Source organism: Colossoma macropomum, unplaced genomic scaffold (assembly GCF_904425465.1).
Source record: "Colossoma macropomum unplaced genomic scaffold, Colossoma_macropomum, whole genome shotgun sequence".
NCBI lineage: Eukaryota > Metazoa > Chordata > Actinopteri > Characiformes > Serrasalmidae > Colossoma > Colossoma macropomum.
In genome coordinates this window covers 6,014,149-6,034,107 of record NW_023494788.1, presented here as the reverse complement: position 1 = coordinate 6,034,107, position 19,959 = coordinate 6,014,149, and the positions used below count along the sequence as shown (strand labels likewise).

Below are 19,959 nucleotides of genomic sequence, written 5' to 3'. Positions count from 1 at the left end.
TGTCCAGGGTGTATCCTGCCTTCCGCCCAATGACAGCTGGGATAGGCTCCAGCACCCCACCGCGACCCAGAAGGATAAGCGGTTTAGATGATGGATGGATGGGTTACTGTTTGGTCTCAGTTGGTCACAAATGCCACACAAGTCATCTCTGCCCATAAACAAAACCATAAAAAAGCAAGATGAGACATTTCCAGGGAGCAATAAGATTTATTGTCTAGCCACTCAGACATCACAAACAGAGGCTGAGTGCTAAAGCTCAGGTTCAGTCACACATTTACATGCTGAAATTCTTGGGCCACTACATGACTGAAGGCTTCATCCTGGAACACATGGCCAGCAGAATTCACTGCCCTGAAACCCTCACGCTCCACTTCTGATTTAAGCGACCACAAATGCTCTAGGGGAAAAAGAATCAAACTAATTGGCAAATGCATGCCAGTCATAGGTGAATTGGAATGTGTAGCTCATCTTGCACCAGAATGAAGGATAGATTTCAGGGGCTCCATCTCAAACAGCAATGCATATGGCTGCTGTCAGAACAAAACCTTGTACCTCCAAAACAGTTACTTTACATGAGGGAGGAAGGGTGGGGGGGGGGAGAGATCTGAACTTTGGAAGTTAGTGGAACTAGATCTCCCAATAATATTATATTTAACATGCATACATTTATATAAATAAATAAATAAAAAAACCACGACAAAAAGAGAGATAAGGTTTGTTTTGACAGTAGCAATATGCAAGTATACTTTGACTAACATGACTAAACGACAGATCCTTGTGCAATGTTAAGTAACTGGGCAATAAAGAAGGACTAACATTGCCTTCTGACATTCATTTTGTGAATTCCACTTTCACACTGAACAATTAAACACAGCTTTATTTTCAGAGGCTTGGCTATACCTAAGTAGTTCTTACCTTTTGCCAAGGCAGATTGTGTAGATCCAGAAGGCTTTTTTCCTTTAAACATCTCATCAGAAGCCAAACGTGGATGTACCAGAGACTGTACCTCACCAAAGGAATCTGAGGCAGGCATCACAGAGGGCCAAGTTTTGGCAGCACCATTCAGGTTTACAGGAGGGTTTACATTTTCTAAGGAATCAGGATTGCAGCTAGTCATACCAGAGGAGCTGGACTCCTTTAGGATAGCAGGAGAATCTAAATCTAGATGTGAAAATCTAGATGCAGTGGCTTTACTTGCAGGAGGCTTCATTTTGCCAGAAATCTCTTTGCCAGAACTGGGCATAGATACTACAGCTCCAGTGTTAGCTAGAGGGTTCAACTTCCCAGAAGGCTTTTTCTCAGATTTAATCTCTGATGCAGCAGCAGCAGCTTCACTTGCCTTTGCTGAAGGGCTCACCTCTCCAGAAGAACCTGCCCCATGTCCAGGCTTTGACAGTGTAGCTTCACTTGCTTTTGCAGCTTCACTTGCTTTTGCAGGAGGGCTCACCTTTCCAGAAGAACCTTCCTCATGTCCAGGCTGTGATGGTGCAGCTTCACCTCCTTTTGCAGGAGGGCTCACCTTTCCAGAAGAACCTTCCTCATGTCCAGGCTGTGATGTTGCAGCTTCACTTGCTTTTGCAGGAGGGCTCACCTTTCCAGAAGAACCATTCCCCATGTCCAGGCTGCGATGGTGCAGCTTCACTTGCTTTTGCAGGAGGGCTCACCTTTCCAGAAGAACCTTCCCCATGTCCAGGCTGTGATGGTGCAGCTTCACCTGCTTTTGCAGGAGGGCTCACCTTTCCAGAAGACCCTTTCCCATGTCCAGGCTGTGATGTTGCAGCTTCACTTGCTTTTGCAGGAGGGCTCAGCTTTCCAGAAAAACCTTCCCCATATCCAGGCTGTGATGCTGCAGCTTCACCTGCTTTTGCAGGAGGGCTCACCTTTCCAGAAGAACCTTCCCCATGTCCAGGCTGTGATGGTGCAGCTTCACTTGCTTTTGCAGGAGGGCTCACCTTTCCAGAAGAACCCTTCCCATGCCAGGCTGTGAGGTGCAGCTTCACTTGCTTTTGCAGGAGGGCTCAGCTTTCCAGAAAAACCTTCCCCATATCCAGGCTGTGATGCTGCAGCTTCACCTGCTTTTGCAGGAGGGCTCACCTTTCCAGAAGAAACCTTTCCCCAGTCCAGGCTGTGATGTGCAGCTTCACCTGCTTTTGCAGGAGGGCTCACCTTTCCAGAAGAACCTTCCCCATATCCAGCTGTGATGGTGCAGCTTCACTCTTTTGCAGGAGGGCTCCTTTCAGAAAATCAGTGGAGGGCTCACTCCTTTGCAGGGGGCCTTCAAAGAACCTTCCCATATCCAGGCTGTGATGGTGCAGCTTCACTTGCTTTTGCAGGAGGGCTCACCTTTCCAGAAGAACCTTCCCCATATCCAGGCTGTGATGGTGCAGCTTCACTTGCTTTTGCAGGAGGGCCACCCTTTTCTAAAGAACCCTTCCCATATCCAGGCTGTGATGGTGCAGCTTCACTTGCTTTTGCAGGAGGGCTAACCTTTCCCAAAGAACCTTTCCCATATCCAGGCTGTGATGGTGCAGCTTCACCTCCTTTGGCAGGAGGGCTCACCTTTCCAGAAGGTCCTTTCCCAGATTTGGACCATGATGCTCCTGCTTCACCTCCTTTTGCAGGAGGGCTCACCTTTCCAGAAGGATCCTTTCCCAGATTTGGACCATGATGCTCCTGCTTCACCTCCTGTTGCAGGAGGGCTCACCTTTCGAAAAGAACCTTCCTCATATCCAGGCTGTGATGGTGCAGCTTCACCTCCTTTGCAGGAGGGCTCACCTTTCGAAAAGAACCTTCCTCATATCCAGGCTGTGATGGTGCAGCTTCACCTCCTTTGGCAGGAGGGCTCACCTTTCCAAACGCATCCTCCCCATATCCAGGCTGTGATGGTGCAGCTTCACCTCTTTTGGCAGGAGGGCTCACCTTTCCAGAAGGACCTTTCCCAGATTTGGACCATGATGCTCCTGCTTCACCTCCTCTTGCAGAAGGGCTCAGCTTCCCAGAAGGACCTTTCCCAGATTTGGACCATGATGCTCCTGCTTCACCTCCTTTTGCAGGAGGGCTCACCGTTTCAGAAGAACCTTCCCCATATCCAGGCTGTAATGGTGCAGCTTCACCTCCTTTTGCAGGAGGGCTCACCTTTCCAGAAGAACCTTCCCCGTGTCCAGGCTGTGATGGTCCAGCTTCACCTCCTTTGGCAGGAGGGCTCACCTTTCCAGAAGAACCTTCCCCATATCCAGGCTGTGGCACAGCAGCTTCACCTGTATTTCCCGGAGGGCTCACCCTTCCAGAATAATATTTTTCAGAACTGGACCCAGACCCAGCAGCTCCCTCACAGCTTTCATGAGGGTTCACTTTCCCAGAAGCACCTTTTCCAGAACTGGACTTCACTGAAGAACTCAATCCAGGCCCACTAGTCCCTGCTGAGTTTACAGCCTGTAAATTAGGCTCTACCTTCACTTGACTGGACAGATAATGCCCTTTTTGTTCCTCATCCACCATTAAGCCCTGAATTTCCAAGTACACTGTACGAAAAAGAAATCAGATTGGTTCAGTACTGCAAAGCAGCAGTACAGTTTGTTCCCACTACAGAAAGAACATTAAAGACATGATTATTCAAGCTTGGACCCCATAATTTTACCCAGCCTACTGAAGTTGAATGGGGTATCCCATATCCCATAGCCCAACTATTTAGTACCTGGTATTTGCCAAAGAGAAAGGGAATAAAAGGATGAATGATACTGGTGTAAAGTGATAAAAGGGCACATTTCCACCTCTTTGTGCCTCCATAGGGTCAGATATGCTTCCCAGAGAGAGTAGCGCAGCCAAGACATCCTCTATTGTCACTGAAGCCTTATGGTAGTCATGCACTTGCTGGACAAAGGGTGAGTGTGTATCTGGAGAAAACATATAGGCATTAACTTCATTCACTGGGCAATCCTCCTCACTCATTCAACCAGCATTAAGTGACTAATGAAGCTGTATGCTTGACCTAGGGTATGTTCACATTAATCTACAACCAGAAAGAGACTGCAGCAAATTTCATTTAGTAGCAAACCATGATATTTATACCTACTAAACTTACTGGTTTATTCAAATGTATAAATTAAGCAGTGGTAGGAGGTAAATGAGAAATATGGTGTTCCATTTGTGGCCCATTTTCACTATGTTATCTCTCCAGAATTGGGTAAAGAGTAGAATAGGGTTGGTTGGCACAGTTAACATCTGTGTCAGTAGAGGGCCTCTCAAACATATCTGCCCTCTTGACCAACATTCATCCATTTTGACAAGCGCCCCAGGGCCAGATTCTCAAAGCTTCATGGAGGTTACAACAGCCATCCTAATGACCCTCTTAACCTAGGACCATCTTAGTGCAACATTCAAAAGAAGGGTATGGCATCCTATGGTAGTCACAGCATAACACTACACATTACCCAGTATAATCAATAAGTGTTATTACACTCAGATATGACCAATGACAATAAGATACCCAAAACTTCGAGAACTGCTAGAGCTGCCAAATTTGATTCGAGGGTTAGAAGACACCATGGTCCTGGTTTGTTAAGACTGTCCAAACTGTTTCCCCAAGTATCCACCCCAGAACTTTAACAGATTGTAAGGGGCGGGGGGGGGGTTGGGGTGGCACTTTTCCTGTGCTCTGCACTTTATCTGTGCTCATTTATAAAAAAAAAATATAAAAAAGCATCCCTAAGTAAATAAGTTTCAGAATGTGTTTAAAGATCAAAGATCAACACAGCGATATTTTGATATCGTGAAAGCCAATGATGAGTAATGCTAACTAGCTAAGAGAGTTGGGTCCTGACGTGAGTGGACTTGGTTGGCCATATGTAGGACTATTATCAAACATTTTATATTATACACTACATACATTAAACAACAATGATGCAGTGCTTACATTCAATTCACATCAAATTTGTATGAAGTTACTGCTACTGCTAAGCTTTAGACCATTTTATAAGGGTGTCTCAAAATGAAAACTTAATCTAAACTACATCACACTGTTGGGACAAAGTCTTGTATCTCCAAAAAGGTAAAGTCACAGAGGGGCCAAAAAAACCCACAAGACACCACATTAACTTTGAAGGGAAATTAATGGATCCTCCAAGTCTATTTGGATGAATTCTAGTGGTCCGTTCACTATGAAAATTCAACACGATGTAAGAGGCAAGTGGTCTTTTACAATCAAGAGGAAAGAACAAAAATTGAGATACAAAGTTCTGCTCCAACACAGACATTGTGTATTACCTATGCGAACATGAAACTACAAGTAATGTTTTTACAAAGGGTTTCTGCTTTCCACACAGGACCTGTGTACAACAGTTCCAACACAAATGAAACATTCCTCACCTTTAATTTTAGTATCTTTAAATCAACATTCAATTTCTGTTTGAGATACAGCCCTAATACATGACCTGCCTGCAGCCCTAAAGAGGAAAATAGCACAAAGAGAGAGTTCACCTCTGTGGCCAAATAAGAGTCCCACATCTTGGAGCGGTGACTGCTTTGCCTGGCGTCTAACAGGAGAGCTTAACACTACAAAAGGGTTAAAAGCAGTTAAAACCAATATGAAATTAGAGGAAGTTTGAAGTTTCACAAACTAACCAACCTTGGCAAACCCATGGATGACTTAAACATAACCAAAGGAGAATTTCCAGGGCATCCATGACGGTCCTTTTTTGAAAGCGCTTAGCAACTGCCAAGAGTTTTTAAAACAAAAGTGTGCCTGGAGGATGTACCATCCAAATGGAGCTCATTAACAACAATTAGTGCTGGGTGGAGCCACAGAGACTACACATTCTCACCTATTGGCTGGAGTTTATCCTCCTTATTAACCAAATATTCTTCTAAATTAAATTACAGGGCTTCTCGCTTCCTATTATTTGATTATTCTCATGAACAAGAGAAGCCAAGATAGAGTGTTGACTACGACCTGTGGTTCAATCCAGCACACTTGCTTCACATAAATATATAAATATTAGGCAGATTTGTTGCAAGAGGCAACAAATAATATATAATATATAATATATATATAATTAATATATAATTAACCCCACCAATGTGTTTTATTTTATTTTTTATATCATTCATTTTGTAGTCAGAGCTGGTTTGGCAATTGTGGTCGCAAGGCTTATTTCAGTTGTCTCCTTCTGGAAATCTAAATCTACTTCCATGCAGAGCAATGGTCACCAACCCTCCTCCTGAAGATCTGCATTCCTGCAACCTGCATCTAACAAGCTGCCCCACCCCTCAGGTAACACAAATGCATCTGATCCAGCCAATCAAGGACTTCTCAGGAAGCTAATTAACTGGTGTGGAAGATTGAAGTTGGAACTAGACCAGTGGTCACCAGCCTTCCTCCTGAAGATCTACTTTCTTGCAGAGTACAGTTCCAACCTGTATCCAGTAAGCTGCACCACCCCTTACTTAACTCTAATACATCTGATCCAGCCAATCAAGGATTTAGGAAGAGGCTGAATAGCTGGAGCACTGTGGCAGATTGTGGTTGGAACTAGGCTTTGCAGGAATGTACCTTTGCCTAGGACCAGGGTCAGAGAACACTGCTTTCCAGGAAAGCAGATTTTCAACACAGAGGCTGGTGACCACTGATGCAGAGATTACTTCCAACCTGTATCTAATAAGCTGCTCTGCCCCCTCCCACTCTAACCTTAGCTTAAACTTAAGGCAGCCAATCAAGGGCTGCGTCCAAAGCCACATATTGCCTTACTAAATAAATACCAACTCAGCCTTCCTCCTTGAGATCTACCTTCCTGCAAATTATAATTCCAACCGGTATCCAGTAAGGTGCCCTGCCCCTTTACTTAACTCTAATACAACTGATCCAGCCAATCAGGCATTTGGGAAGTGGCTGATTAGCTGGAGCAGTGTGGCAGATTGTGTTTAGAACTAGGCTTTGCAGGAAGGCAGCTCAGGGTTTGGGACCACATTGGGCACTGCAGCATTTACTGTTTTCCTGATTCAACTGATTAAATAACTTCCTGATGGCAGGGCCTGCATCCAAATGGGTGAATAAAACTTCTCATATTGTTTGTGATTTTGCCTGATCTGTAGCCCATGGCCTCACTAAATATATTGGCAGAGCTGACTGCTATGTGGATCCACATGGTTACCAGATTAGGCAAAATCTGGAGCAGCAGCCTGTAAATTTCATTTGATTATTTGGAATAGGCTGCAAAAGAGGAATAGTATGAGGTCTCTATCATGTTAAGGTGTGGTGGTAGAGCCACTACTTAAGCAGGGAACATTGAGCCCAGCAGCTGAGGTTTATATTTGAATCCCAGAAGCACCCAACAGCTCCTAATAGGACATCTCTGCACTTGTCATTTCTAAACTAGGGGAAAGTAAACATGCAATAAATACCATTGCTTTTTGCATTCCATTGCATTGCTTTTTGACACATAACCCCAAACTATCCTTGCAACTGGTTTGTGAAAGTGATGTATGTTAAGGTGTCTGTTCACTTTACTTACAGGGTCAGGCAGTAAGGAACAGACACACAAATAGATCTAGAGTCTTGAGATTGCCCAAGGACGAGATTCATATTACCAGCTTGTCATTCAGACATGCAGTGGGCAACACTGGAGGATACAACACCTCATAAAAGACTTTTAACCAGCTTGCAATGGCCTCATCTTGTTCAAAGATCAACGCAATGTCTGCTACGGTTTTGACTTGCCAATGACATCCAAATAAAGATGCCATTAATTCAGTTCCAGATGTGATATTGCCATTATTATTTCTGCACAAAATGACATACAGGGCTCCATGTCACCTGCAGTACATGTATGTTACAACTCGACAGACCATATATTAAATCTCTAATGACTTTGTTCTCAACACCAATGGCCATAGAGCACCTCTGTTCATTGTTAGTTCTACACAAAAGAACAGGTGCTCTTGGGTCTTTTCTAAAATTAAACAGCATGTTACTGTTTGGGGGTGGCGCAGTGGGTAGCGCTGTCGCCTCACAGCAAGAAGGGCCTGGGTTCGATTCCTGGCCAGGCGACCAGGGTCCTTTCTGTGTGGAGTTTGCCTGTTCTCCCCGTGTCTGCATGGGTTTCCTCCGGGTACTCCGGTTTCCTCCCACAGTCCAAAAACATGCAGTCAGGTCAATTGGACACACTAAATTGCCCCTAGGTGTGAGTGTGTGTGAATGTGTATGTCTGTCTGTCTGCCCTGCGATGGACTGGCGACCTGTCCAGGGTGTATCCTGCCTTCCGCCCAATGACAGCTGGGATAGGCTCCAGCACCCCACCGTGACCCAGAAGGATAAGCGGTTTAGATGATGGATGGATGGGTTACTGTTTGGTCTCAGTTGGTCACAAATGCCACACAAGTCATCTCTGCCCATAAACAAAACCATAAAAAAAAGCAAGAGGAGACATTTCCAGGGAGCAATAAGATTTATTGTCTAGCCACTCAGACATCACAAACAGAGGCTGAGTGCTAAAGCTCAGGTTCAGTCACACATTTACATGCTGAAATTCTTGGGCCACTACATGACTGAAGGCTTCATCCTGGAACACATGGCCAGCAGAATTCACTGCCCTGAAACCCTCACGCTCCACTTCTGATTTAAGCGACCACAAATGCTCTAGGGGAAAAAGAATCAAACTAATTGGCAAATGCATGCCAGTCATAGGTGAATTGGAATGTGTAGCTCATCTTGCACCAGAATGAAGGATAGATTTCAGGGGCTCCATCTCAAACAGCAATGCATATGGCTGCTGTCAGAACAAAACCTTGTACCTCCAAAACAGTTACTTTACATGAGGGAGGAAGGGTGGGGGGGGGGAGAGATCTGAACTTTGGAAGTTAGTGGAACTAGATCTCCCAATAATATTATATTTAACATACATACATAAATAAGTATATAAATAAATAAATAAAAAAACCATGACAAAAAGAGAGATAAGGTTTGTTTTGACAGCAGCAATATGCAAGTATACTTTGACTAACATGACTAAACGACAGATCCTTGTGCAATGTTAAGTAACTGGGCAATAAAGAAGGACTAACATTGCCTTCTGACATTCATTTTGTGAATTCCACTTTCACACTGAACAAGTAACACAGCTTTATTTTCAGAGGCTTGGCTATACCTAAGTAGTTCTTACCTTTTGCCAAGGCAGATTGTGTAGATCCAGAAGGCTTTTTTCCTTTAAACATCTCATCAGAAGCCAAACGTGGATGTACCAGAGACTGTACCTCACCAAAGGAATCTGAGGCAGGCATCACAGAGGGCCAAGTATTGGCAGCACCATTCAGGTTTACAGGAGAGTTTACCTTTTCTAAAGAATCAGGATTGCAGCTAGTCATACCAGATGAACTGGACTCCATTAGGATAGCAGGAAAATTTAAATCTAGATGCGAAAATCTAGATGCAGTGGCTTTACTTGCAGGAGGCTTCATTTTGCCAGAAATCTCTTTGCCAGAACTGGGCATAGATACCACAGCTCCAGTGTTAGCTAGAGGGTTCAACTTCCCAGAAGGCTCTTTCTCGGATTTAACCTCTGATGCAGCAGCAAAACCACCAGCAGTAGCAGCAGCAGCTTCACTTGCTTTTGCAGGAGGGCTCACCTTTCCAGAAGAACCTTCCCCATATTCAGGCTGTGAGGGTGCAGCTTCACTTGCTTTTGCAGGAGGACTAACCTTTTCAGAAGAACCTTCCCCATGTCCAGGCTGTGATGGTGCAGCTTCATCTGCTTTTGCAGGAGGGCTCACCTTTCCAGAAGAACCTTCCCCATATTCAGGCTGTGATGGTGCAGCTTCACTTGCTTTTGCAGGAGGGCTCACCGTTTCAGAAGAACCTTCCCCACGTCCAGGCTGCGATGGTGCAGCTTCACTTGCTTTTGCAGGAGGGCTCACCTTTTCAGAAGAACCTTCCCCATATCCAGGCTGTGATGGTGCAGCTTCACTTGCTTTTGCAGGAGGGCTCACCTTTTCAGAAGAACCTTCCCCATGTCCAGGCTGTGATGGTGCAGCTTCATCTGTTTTTGCAGGAGGGCTCACCTTTCCAGAAGAACCTTCCCCATATTCAGGCTGCGATGGTGCAGCTTCACTTGCTTTTGCAGGAGGGCTCACCTTTTCAGAAGAACCTTCCCCATATCCAGGCTGTGATGGTGCAGCGTCACCTCCTTTTGCAGGAGGGCTCACCTTTCCCAAAGAAACTTCCCCATATCCAGGCTGTGATGGTGCAGCTTCACCTCCTTTTGCAGGAGGGCTCACCTTTCCAGAAGAACCTTCCCCATAACCAGGCTGTGATGGTGCAGCTTCACTTGCTTTTGCAGGAGGGCTCACCTTTTCAGAAGAACCTTTCCCATATTCAGGCTGTGACGGTGTAGCTTCACTTGCTTTTGCAGGAGGGCTCACCTTTTCAGAACAACCTTGCCCATATCCAGGCTGTGACTGTGTAGCTTCACTTGCTTTTGCAGCTTCACTTGCTTTTGCAGGAGGGCTCACCTTTTCAGAAGAACCTTCCCCATATCCAGGCTGTGATGGTGCAGCTTCACTTGCTTTTGCTGAAGGGCTCACCTTTTCAGAACAACCCTTCCCATTTTCTGGCTGTGACGGTGCAGCTTCGCTTGCTTTTGCAGGAGGGCTAATCTTTTCAGAAGAACCTTCCCCATATCCAAGCTGTGATGGTGCAGCTTCACTTGCTTTTGCAGGAAGGCTCACCTTTCCAGAAGATCCTTCCCCATATCCAGGCTGTGATGGTGGAGCCTCACCTACTTTTGCAGGAGGGCTCACCTTTTCAGAAGAACCATCCCCATGTCCAGGCTGTGATGGTGCAGCTTCACTTGCTTTTGTAGCAGGGCTCATCTTTCCAGAAGAACCATCCCCATATCCAGGCTGTGATGGTGCAGGTTCACTTGCTTTTGCAGGAGGGCTCACCTTTTCAGAAGAACCTTTCCCACATTCAGGCTGTGACAGTGTAGCTTCACTTGCTTTTGCAGCTTCACTTGCTTTTGCAGGAGGGCTCACCTTTCCAGAAGAATCTTCCCCATATCCAGGCTGTGATGGTGGAGCCTCACCTACTGTTGCAGGAGGGCTCACCTTTTCAGAAGAACCTTGCCCATATCCAGGCTGTGATGGTGCAGCTTCACCACCTTTTGCAGCAGGGCTCATCTTTCCAGAAGAACCTTCCCCATATCCAGGCTGTGATGGTGCAGCTTCACTTGCTTTTGCTGAAGGGCTCACCTTTCCAGAACAACCCTTCCCATTTTCTGGCTGTGACGGTGCAGCTTCACTTGCTTTTGCAGGAGGGCTAACCTTTTCAGAAGAACCTTCCCCACATCCAGGCTCCGATGGTGCAGCTTCACTTGCTTTTACAGGAGGGCTCACCTTTTCAGAAGAACCTTCCCCATATCCAGGCTGCGATGGTGCAGCTTCACTTGCTTTTGCAGGAGGGCTCACCGTTTCAGAAGAACCTTCCCCATATCCAGGCTGTAATGGTGCAGCTTCACCTCCTTTTGCAGGAGGGCTCACCTTTCCAGAAGAACCTTCCCCGTGTCCAGGCTGTGATGGTCCAGCTTCACCTCCTTTGGCAGGAGGGCTCACCTTTCCAGAAGAACCTTCCCCATATCCAGGCTGTGGCACAGCAGCTTCACCTGTATTTCCCGGAGGGCTCACCCTTCCAGAATAATATTTTTCAGAACTGGACCCAGACCCAGCAGCTCCCTCACAGCTTTCATGAGGGTTCACTTTCCCAGAAGCACCTTTTCCAGAACTGGACTTCACTGAAGAACTCAATCCAGGCCCACTAGTCCCTGCTGAGTTTACAGCCTGTAAATTAGGCTCTACCTTCACTTGACTGGACAGATAATGCCCTTTTTGTTCCTCATCCACCATTAAGCCCTGAATTTCCAAGTACACTGTACGAAAAAGAAATCAGATTGGTTCAGTACTGCAAAGCAGCAGTACAGTTTGTTCCCACTACAGAAAGAACATTAAAGACATGATTATTCAAGCTTGGACCCCATAATTTTACCCAGCCTACTGAAGTTGAATGGGGTATCCCATATCCCATAGCCCAACTATTTAATACCTGGTATTTGCCAAAGAGAAAGGGAATAAAAGGATGAATGATACTGGTGTAAAGTGATAAAAGGGCACATTTCCACCTCTTTGTGCCTCCATAGGGTCAGATATGCTTCCCAGAGAGAGTAGCGCAGCCAAGACATCCTCTATTGTCACTGAAGCCTTATGGTAGTCATGCACTTGCTGGACAAAGGGTGAGTGTGTATCTGGAGAAAACATATAGGCATTAACTTCATTCACTGGGCAATCCTCCTCACTCATTCAACCAGCATTAAGTGACTAATGAAGCTGTATGCTTGACCTAGGGTATGTTCACATTAATCTACAACCAGAAAGAGACTGCAGCAAATTTCATTTAGTAGCAAACCATGATATTTATACCTACTAAACTTACTGGTTTATTCAAATGTATAAATTAAGCAGTGGTAGGAGGTAAATGAGAAATATGGTGTTCCATTTGTGGCCCATTTTCACTATGTTATCTCTCCAGAATTGGGTAAAGAGTAGAATAGGGTTGGTTGGCACAGTTAACATCTGTGTCAGTAGAGGGCCTCTCAAACATATCTGCCCTCTTGACCAACATTCATCCATTTTGACAAGCGCCCCAGGGCCAGATTCTCAAAGCTTCATGGAGGTTACAACAGCCATCCTAATGACCCTCTTAACCTAGGACCATCTTAGTGCAACATTCAAAAGAAGGGTATGGCATCCTATGGTAGTCACAGCATAACACTACACATTACCCAGTATAATCAATAAGTGTTATTACACTCAGATATGACCAATGACAATAAGATACCCAAAACTTCGAGAACTGCTAGAGCTGCCAAATTTGATTCGAGGGTTAGAAGACACCATGGTCCTGGTTTGTTAAGACTGTCCAAACTGTTTCCCCAAGTATCCACCCCAGAACTTTAACAGATTGTAAGGGGCGGGGGGGGGGTTGGGGTGGCACTTTTCCTGTGCTCTGCACTTTATCTGTGCTCATTTATAAAAAAAAAATATAAAAAAGCATCCCTAAGTAAATAAGTTTCAGAATGTGTTTAAAGATCAAAGATCAACACAGCGATATTTTGATATCGTGAAAGCCAATGATGAGTAATGCTAACTAGCTAAGAGAGTTGGGTCCTGACGTGAGTGGACTTGGTTGGCCATATGTAGGACTATTATCAAACATTTTATATTATACACTACATACATTAAACAACAATGATGCAGTGCTTACATTCAATTCACATCAAATTTGTATGAAGTTACTGCTACTGCTAAGCTTTAGACCATTTTATAAGGGTGTCTCAAAATGAAAACTTAATCTAAACTACATCACACTGTTGGGACAAAGTCTTGTATCTCCAAAAAGGTAAAGTCACAGAGGGGCCAAAAAAACCCACAGGACACCACATTAACTTAATGGATCCTCCAAGTCTATTTGGATCAATTCTAGTGGTCCGTTCACTATGAAAATTCAACACGATGTAAGAGGCAAGTGGTCTTTTACAATCAAGAGGAAAGAACAAAAATTGAGATACAAAGTTCTGCTCCAACACAGACATTGTGTATTACCTATGCAAACATGAAACTACAAGTAATGTTTTTACAAAAGGTTTCTGCTTTCCACACAGGACCTGTGTACAACAGTTCCAACACAAATGAAACATTCCTCACCTTTAATTTAAGGACATGTGGTTGCTGTTTTAACCTTATTATAGTGCCAACCACCCTCATAAAACAAGGGCGCTCAATCTTATCCACAAAGGGCCAGTGTGGGTACACTCATTTAAACAGTCAGTCTCAGTCTTTAAACAACTGATCGGGTGCTCCTGATTTGTTGTAATGAAAACCTGTAGCCACACCCTTTGTGGCTAAGATTGGACACCCCTGCCATAACATAATGGGACTTGTTGGCACAAATGCATCACATTAGTCTAGCCAAGACTGCACTAATTTCAGAAAATAATCTTCCATCATTTAAAGTGTCTTTATTTTAGCAAATAAAGTTCAGCTAGTTGAGTCACCCTAACACATGGCAGAGAGTGAAAGCTGCACAAGTCAACCCCAACCTCCTGATCACAAACTGAACTTGCATTATCATCATTAATAAGTGACTTAGTAGCAAATGTGTGCAGTATTGTGTGAAAGTGCTACACTCGCAGCTTTAGTATCTTTAAATCAACATTCAATTTCTGTTTGAGATACAGGCCTAATACATGACCTGCCTTCAGCCCTAAAGAGGAAAATAGCACAAAGAGAGAGTTCACCTCTGTGGCCAGATAAGAGTCCCACATCTTGGAGTGGTGACTGGTTTGACTGGCGTCTAACAGGAGAGCTTAACACTACAAAAAAAAAAAGGGTTAAAAGCAGTTAAAACCAATACGAAACTAGAAGACGCTTGAAGTTTCACAAACTAACCAACCTTGGCAAACCCATGGATGACTTAAACATAACCAAAGGAAAATGTCCAGGGCATCCATGATGGTCCTTTTTTGAAAGCTCTTAGCAACTGCCAAGAGTTTTTAAAACAAAAGTGTGCCTGGAGGATGTATCATCCGAATGGAGCTCATTAGCAACAATTAGTGCTGGGTGGAGCCACAGAGACTACACATTCTCACCTATTGGCTGGAGTTTATCCTCCTTATTAACCAAATATTCTTCTAAATTAAATTACAGGGCTTCTCGCTTCCTATTATTTGATTATTCTCATGAACAAGAGAAGCCAAGAGAGAGTGTTGACTACGACCTGTGGTTCAATCCAGCACACTTGCTTCACATAAATATTAGGCAGATTTGTTGCAAGAGGCCAAAACCTTAATATATAATTAACCCCACCAACGTGTTTTATTTTTTATATCATTCATTTTGAAGTCAGAGCTGGTTTGGCAATTGTGGTGGTAAGGCTTATTTCAGTTGTCTCCTTCTGGAAATCTAAATCTACTTCCATGCAGAGCAATGGTCACCAACCCTCCTCCTGAAGATCTGCATTCCTGCAACCTGCATCTAACAAGCTGTCCCACCCCTCAGGTAACATGAATGCATCTGATCCAGCCAATCAAGGACTTCTCAGGAAGTTAATTAACTGGTGCAGGTGTGGAAGATTGAAGTTGGAACTGGACCAGTGGTCACCAGCCTTCCTCCTAAAGATCTACGTTCTTGCAGAGTACAGTTCCATTCATTAGTGTAGCATGTGTAGTGTAGTAGTATGTGGCTTTGGTCGCAGCTAAGGACTTGTGAAGAAGTTAATGAGCTGGAGCAGGTGTGGCAGATTGTGGTTGAAACTAGGCTCTGCACGAATCTAGTGCTGCATCCAAAACCTCATACTAGAATACTAAATAGTATGTTGAAATTAGTATGCCACCACTGTAAGTCCATTCATTAGTTTAGTATGTACAGAAGTATGGGGTTTTGGACACAGCTCTCCAGGACCAGAGTTGGTGGCAGCTAAAAGGTTTGTTGTTTAACTTAAAGTATAACCTGGCTTTTTAAAAATTTTTAATTTAATACTCTAAGTGACGTTGAAAAAAATCTACATTTTAAGGCAGCAAGATTATTTTACATTAAAGGGCCTGTATCATAGGAAAAACAAATCTCTCCTCACTTTTTGGGAATAAAAGAGTTTGACACAGTATGTAAACATTGTTAAAGTTTCCAAATGTATCATTCTCTCTCCAGTCTATACACTCCGTATATGGAAACTAAGCTGAAAAAAGCGAGTTTTGAGTTCATTGTTCCTGTGATGTCATTAGAAAATTACCACATGTACATATATGCTCCTATTTATCCTACAGTTTAGCCCTGCCTATTCACACGTTAAATGCTTCAGCTTGGTCTGTTTTTTTGAATGAGGCAGCCAATCACAAAAATCTCATTACACATACCTGTATTATAGGTACAGTTACAAAAACAGCCTCTTTAATTCTAAGGAATAAAAAAGAGAGGCTAGAAAATGTTTATGTAAAAATGAATTATGAATTGGTGCACAAAACTACATAAATTATGTGAGTGGATCTCATGGAAAAAACAAAATGCAAGAAAAGTTTAGGAAATGGGTCCTTTAATTTATATAATATACATTTTTTTTACACATGGACATTTTTCTATACCACCTTTGTGTTATCAGCACCACCTATACCTATGACAACTGTACCAGTGCATGCATGAGTACTGCAGCAGAACACATTGATTGTGAGATTTCATCTCAGCTCTCATTGTCTCAACCATATTCACAGCTCTGATGTTCATTTTCAGGGATAAGGAATGCGAGGTGTCTGCAAAAGTCCACCTTAATTTCAGCTGTTTTAAGGTGGCAGTTGTTGCATATACACTTTGTCACATAACAGGCCATATTCATCATTACAGGAGATGCAGCCCACCTAATCATATCTAAACATCCGCAACTAGATGGGATGCGGAAGCCTGTGTACACAAAGCTGTAGAGCGGGGGTTTCATCGAGTGACAAATTGGAGGGTTAGAAGCGGTTTGGACAAGTAAAAGTGGAGCCTCCTTGCTGAACTGTGGCTTTCGTTATTATACCTCACTAGGAACAACTTTTGATAGACAGACCTCTTCATTGTAGATGTAGAAGGTTAGTTTTCCACTGGCACCATGGTCAGTGGAGTGTTAGAAGATCCTGTAGCTCATCCTTCACTGCTTTAGAAGTCTAGTCAGTAGTTGCAGCCAGCTTCAGTTTTTGTCAGTATGCATCCAAACTTGATTATAGCATGGTTGGAATTGCCAAGAGGTGTAGAGATACATAGTAATAATCCTTCAGTTGTGTTGTAGAGATGGTCCATGTTTTTCTCCTCATGTGATTTGGCAGATTACCCTTGGTGTTGCATGGTTAAAGTCTCATAAAGTTTCCTATATGAAAATGTTTAAGTTTTTAAACAGCATCAGTTTCTGGTTAGACTGTAAATTAGCCTGGCTTTAAGCGCACACCAGCAAAAACCAAGTAGTAAACCAAGTAAAATTATCTGGGCAAATGGCTTACAGTGTCTGAAAGAAATTGTACTAAGCAGCTACATACTTGGTCCTTAAGGTCAAACTGTGTTACCTTAAATGAGTTTTAAAGGTGCACTATATTCACCAAGAGATACATTTGTTTCTTTTCATTCATTTCAACTTTTTCATTTCCTTTTAAAACTAAAAAATAAAATAAAAATCCTGGAGTCAGGACAAAATTTACAGGTGAGCAGAGTCATTTTAACACAATAAATATCATTGTATGGAAATCATATGAATCTTTGTCTGTTGATATTTCTACAAATATTATTTGTGTTGGAAGTCTTAATACATATCTACATAATCTACATTATCTACAAAAACATGCTTACATTTGCATATTTTTTTTTAAATCTAGCCTTGACATGATGTTAGAATTAAATTGTTCGAAGTCTAGTATAAATCCAGCAATTACCTATATACTAAAAGATCTTTCTGTAGTGTTCTCAGGATAGAGTTAGGAATGAACATGTAAAGTTGAATGAACACACATATTCTAGAAGTTGAGGTTTTTGGTTCTGAATGTAGAGAAAAGCTGATGTTGAGAAAAAAGTTTTAAGGTGTCAGAACTGCACTAGACAATGAGATCTCAGAAAACGTGCCGCATTTGTGGGAATGCTATTAATCCTAATATGTCTATGTCCTTTCTGATATCACACATACGCTATCTAAGCCACTTATCCTTCTGGGTCATGGGGGTTGTACTGGAGCCTATACCAGCAACTGTTGGGCAGAAGGCAGAAAACACCCTGGACAGGTCACCAGTCCTATACAGGGCAGACACACAGGCATATACAATCACACACACACATTTACACCAAGTGTATCCAATTCGCCTGACTGCATGTCTTTGAGAGGAAACCAATGCAGACACAGGGAGAACAGAGAGGACCCTGGTCGCCCAGCTGGGGAACCAAACCCAGGCCTTTCTTGCTGTGAGGCAACAGTGCTACTCACTGCAACACCAGGCTGCCCTATTAGGATTGTCTTTCGATTGAATTATCTTTAGTTTCTAAACTACAGGAAATAAGCTTGTCAGTGATATATGACATTATGTGGTTGTGCCAAGTGTGGCAGAGCCAAGCCTTCATTAAAGTTGCTACCTTTTAGAAAATACAGTTAGACAAGTGGACACTAATTGACTTAACACACTGAAATAAACACAGGTCTGTCGGCTTTTGACTTTTTTAATGAATACACTTTAAGATAAAACATGTTATTCATGCAGTCTATCCAAAAGTCAAGAAGGACTGACGTGACAAAAATCATTTATAACAAACACTGCAATGCAATGTGGTACCATTGTTTCTTGACACACCAGTTATTGACATTGTTTGTACCCAAAATGACAGTATGGTACCTTAGTTTTAAATTATGATAGTGTCAGTATAGCACCTGTTGTTAAGAAGCATACAAGAATCTCTACAACAAGAAGATCGGATTTGCAGCCCATTTTGAACAGCAATAAAAGACCTCTTGCATGTAAATCATAATTCAGAGTGCAGGAGTACTTGTCATCTTTATTTTTGTTGACCAATTTTGAGGTGCAGGAAAAGCTCCCTTCTCTTCCACTGCCTGTGATTATCAGTTCTCCTGCTCCTGTGCTTCTGACAGGGGTGTCAACCTTCGCCTTTTGTCCTTCAAGTTCTGACAAGCCGAGAAAACAAGTCTAATTAAGTTTAGCTAGACCTCAGATGCTTCCTATCCGAAACAGTTACATCACCAAAAACATCTCACAGTATTAGCCAGCCAGCTGTAAAGTGTCCCTAAACAAAGCTAGCTAGCTAACATTAGAGAAAAACACATCTGGATGAGCTCAGGGTGGGTAATTACCTAGCTATGATGAGTGATTAAGGTCATGGGTTGAAATATTAGACCACTTTGTCCTTTGCTAAGAAAAAAAATCCACACTGCAACCACTATGGCAAATACAGCTGCTGGATAGTAGAGCTAAATTTCTACTCACATTACACAATTAGTTTAACATGCAGTTCCCAAGGACGAAGCATTTATTAAGAGAATGAGAACAGATTTGCAAAATAATAGCCCAGTAGTCAAACAAAAATGAATGACAGGCCTTTGATGACAGGCCTTGGGAATATCATGACTGTTGTTGGCAGAAGGAGGTGCTTCATGTGTGTACACAGGATCTAGTCTAATATACATGCATGCGCTGTACAGCTGCAGGTGCCTGCCAGTCTGAGAACAATTAAAAGGAGTATATGCCTGAGCAAACTATTCTACATCTAATAGAGGCCTCAGATAACTGCAGTAATTAAATGCTGTACATGTGGCAGTGTACATGTTTAATTGCTCATAAGCATGGCTATAAAACACTGTGAAATGGCTTAGTAATCAATAGATGCTTTTGTATAGGTTATAGTGCCTTCAACATTTTTGGTGTTGACTCACCTAAAGGTTTCTACTGCTGTTATGAATAAAGATGAGTGATCTTCTGGCAGCCTTATTGGACCACAACACCACGTTTCACAAATTATGAAACGTTTTTTTCCCCACACTTCATCTCACCTGTCCATAAGACCTTGGCCCAGAACTTTGCATGCTTAGTCTTAGACACATTTATGTCTACACCAGTGGAAACCCAAATGTTAAGAGCCATTTTGTCCTTTCAGTAAAAATCAAACCACCTTGGGAGCCACAACGTTTTATGTCCATGTTACCATCTTGGCTGTAAATGTGTCTCAGTATGTACTGATGTAAATGAAAACACAGACTTACTTTGTTCTGCTTTAAGCTTTAGCTCAGCTATAGCCGCTTTTCTCACATCTCTGGCAGGAAACTTTTCCTCAAAAGTAAAATAATTTCTTTTAAAATGTCTTTCAACCTTCAACTTTTTGCGAGGCTGAAGTCAGCTTCTCAATCGCCAG

The 19,959-nt window shown here is 43.0% G+C and overlaps 3 protein-coding genes across 4 annotated transcripts; all 3 read right to left on the bottom strand.

The window, feature by feature from the left end:
* Positions 1 to 266: 266 nt before the first annotated feature.
* On the bottom strand, positions 267 to 1,615 carry LOC118806507 (mucin-1-like). Its single transcript, XM_036567937.1, has 2 exons — positions 916 to 1,615; positions 267 to 397 (listed from the first exon to the last, which is right to left on the bottom strand). Exons 1-2 carry the CDS (start codon positions 1,613 to 1,615, stop codon positions 267 to 269), a joined length of 831 nt encoding a protein of 276 aa, XP_036423830.1.
* A 746-nt stretch (positions 1,616 to 2,361) lies between these two features.
* LOC118806372 (collagen alpha-1(I) chain-like) lies at positions 2,362 to 5,705 on the bottom strand. Of its 2 annotated transcripts, none has more exons than XM_036567786.1 (5): positions 5,624 to 5,705; positions 5,476 to 5,550; positions 3,771 to 3,893; positions 2,776 to 3,521; positions 2,362 to 2,704 (listed from the first exon to the last, which is right to left on the bottom strand). In XM_036567786.1, the coding sequence occupies exons 1-5, from the start codon at positions 5,679 to 5,681 to the stop codon at positions 2,606 to 2,608; spliced, it is 1,101 nt and encodes a 366-aa protein (XP_036423679.1). In that variant the 5' UTR covers positions 5,682 to 5,705; the 3' UTR covers positions 2,362 to 2,605. The 2 variants fall into 2 exon arrangements, with proteins under 2 accessions (XP_036423679.1, XP_036423678.1); XM_036567785.1 differs by having other exon boundaries at positions 2,362 to 2,754; positions 2,826 to 3,521.
* A 3,722-nt stretch (positions 5,706 to 9,427) lies between these two features.
* Positions 9,428 to 14,540, bottom strand: LOC118806506 (collagen alpha-1(I) chain-like). Its single transcript, XM_036567936.1, has 5 exons — positions 14,489 to 14,540; positions 14,334 to 14,408; positions 12,159 to 12,281; positions 9,616 to 11,909; positions 9,428 to 9,472 (listed from the first exon to the last, which is right to left on the bottom strand). Exons 3-5 carry the CDS (start codon positions 12,172 to 12,174, stop codon positions 9,428 to 9,430), a joined length of 2,355 nt encoding a protein of 784 aa, XP_036423829.1. The 5' UTR covers positions 12,175 to 12,281; positions 14,334 to 14,408; positions 14,489 to 14,540.
* Between the last annotated feature and the right edge of the window lie 5,419 nt (positions 14,541 to 19,959).

Excerpts from the sequence above, each read along its gene's own strand:
- LOC118806507 (XM_036567937.1), bottom strand. The coding sequence starts at position 1,615 with ATGGGGAATGGTTCTTCTGGAAAGGTGAGCCCTCCTGCAAAAGCAAGT. Across the intron at positions 398-915 it reads ACAATCTGCCTTGGCAAAAG|AGCATTTGTGGTCGCTTAAA; the intron begins GTAAGAACTACT and ends TTTTTCCCCTAG.
- LOC118806506 (XM_036567936.1), bottom strand. Across the intron at positions 9,473-9,615 it reads GGGAAGGTTCTTCTGGAAAG|TTCTGGCAAAGAGATTTCTG; the intron begins GTGAGCCCTCCT and ends ATCTATGCCCAG.
- LOC118806372 (XM_036567786.1), bottom strand. The coding sequence starts at position 5,681 with ATGGATGCCCTGGAAATTCTCCTTTGGTTATGTTTAAGTCATCCATGG. Across the intron at positions 5,551-5,623 it reads TCATCCATGGGTTTGCCAAG|TGTTAAGCTCTCCTGTTAGA; the intron begins GTTGGTTAGTTT and ends ACCCTTTTGTAG. Across the intron at positions 3,522-3,770 it reads CCCTATGGAGGCACAAAGAG|TGTACTTGGAAATTCAGGGC; the intron begins GTGGAAATGTGC and ends TTTTTCGTACAG.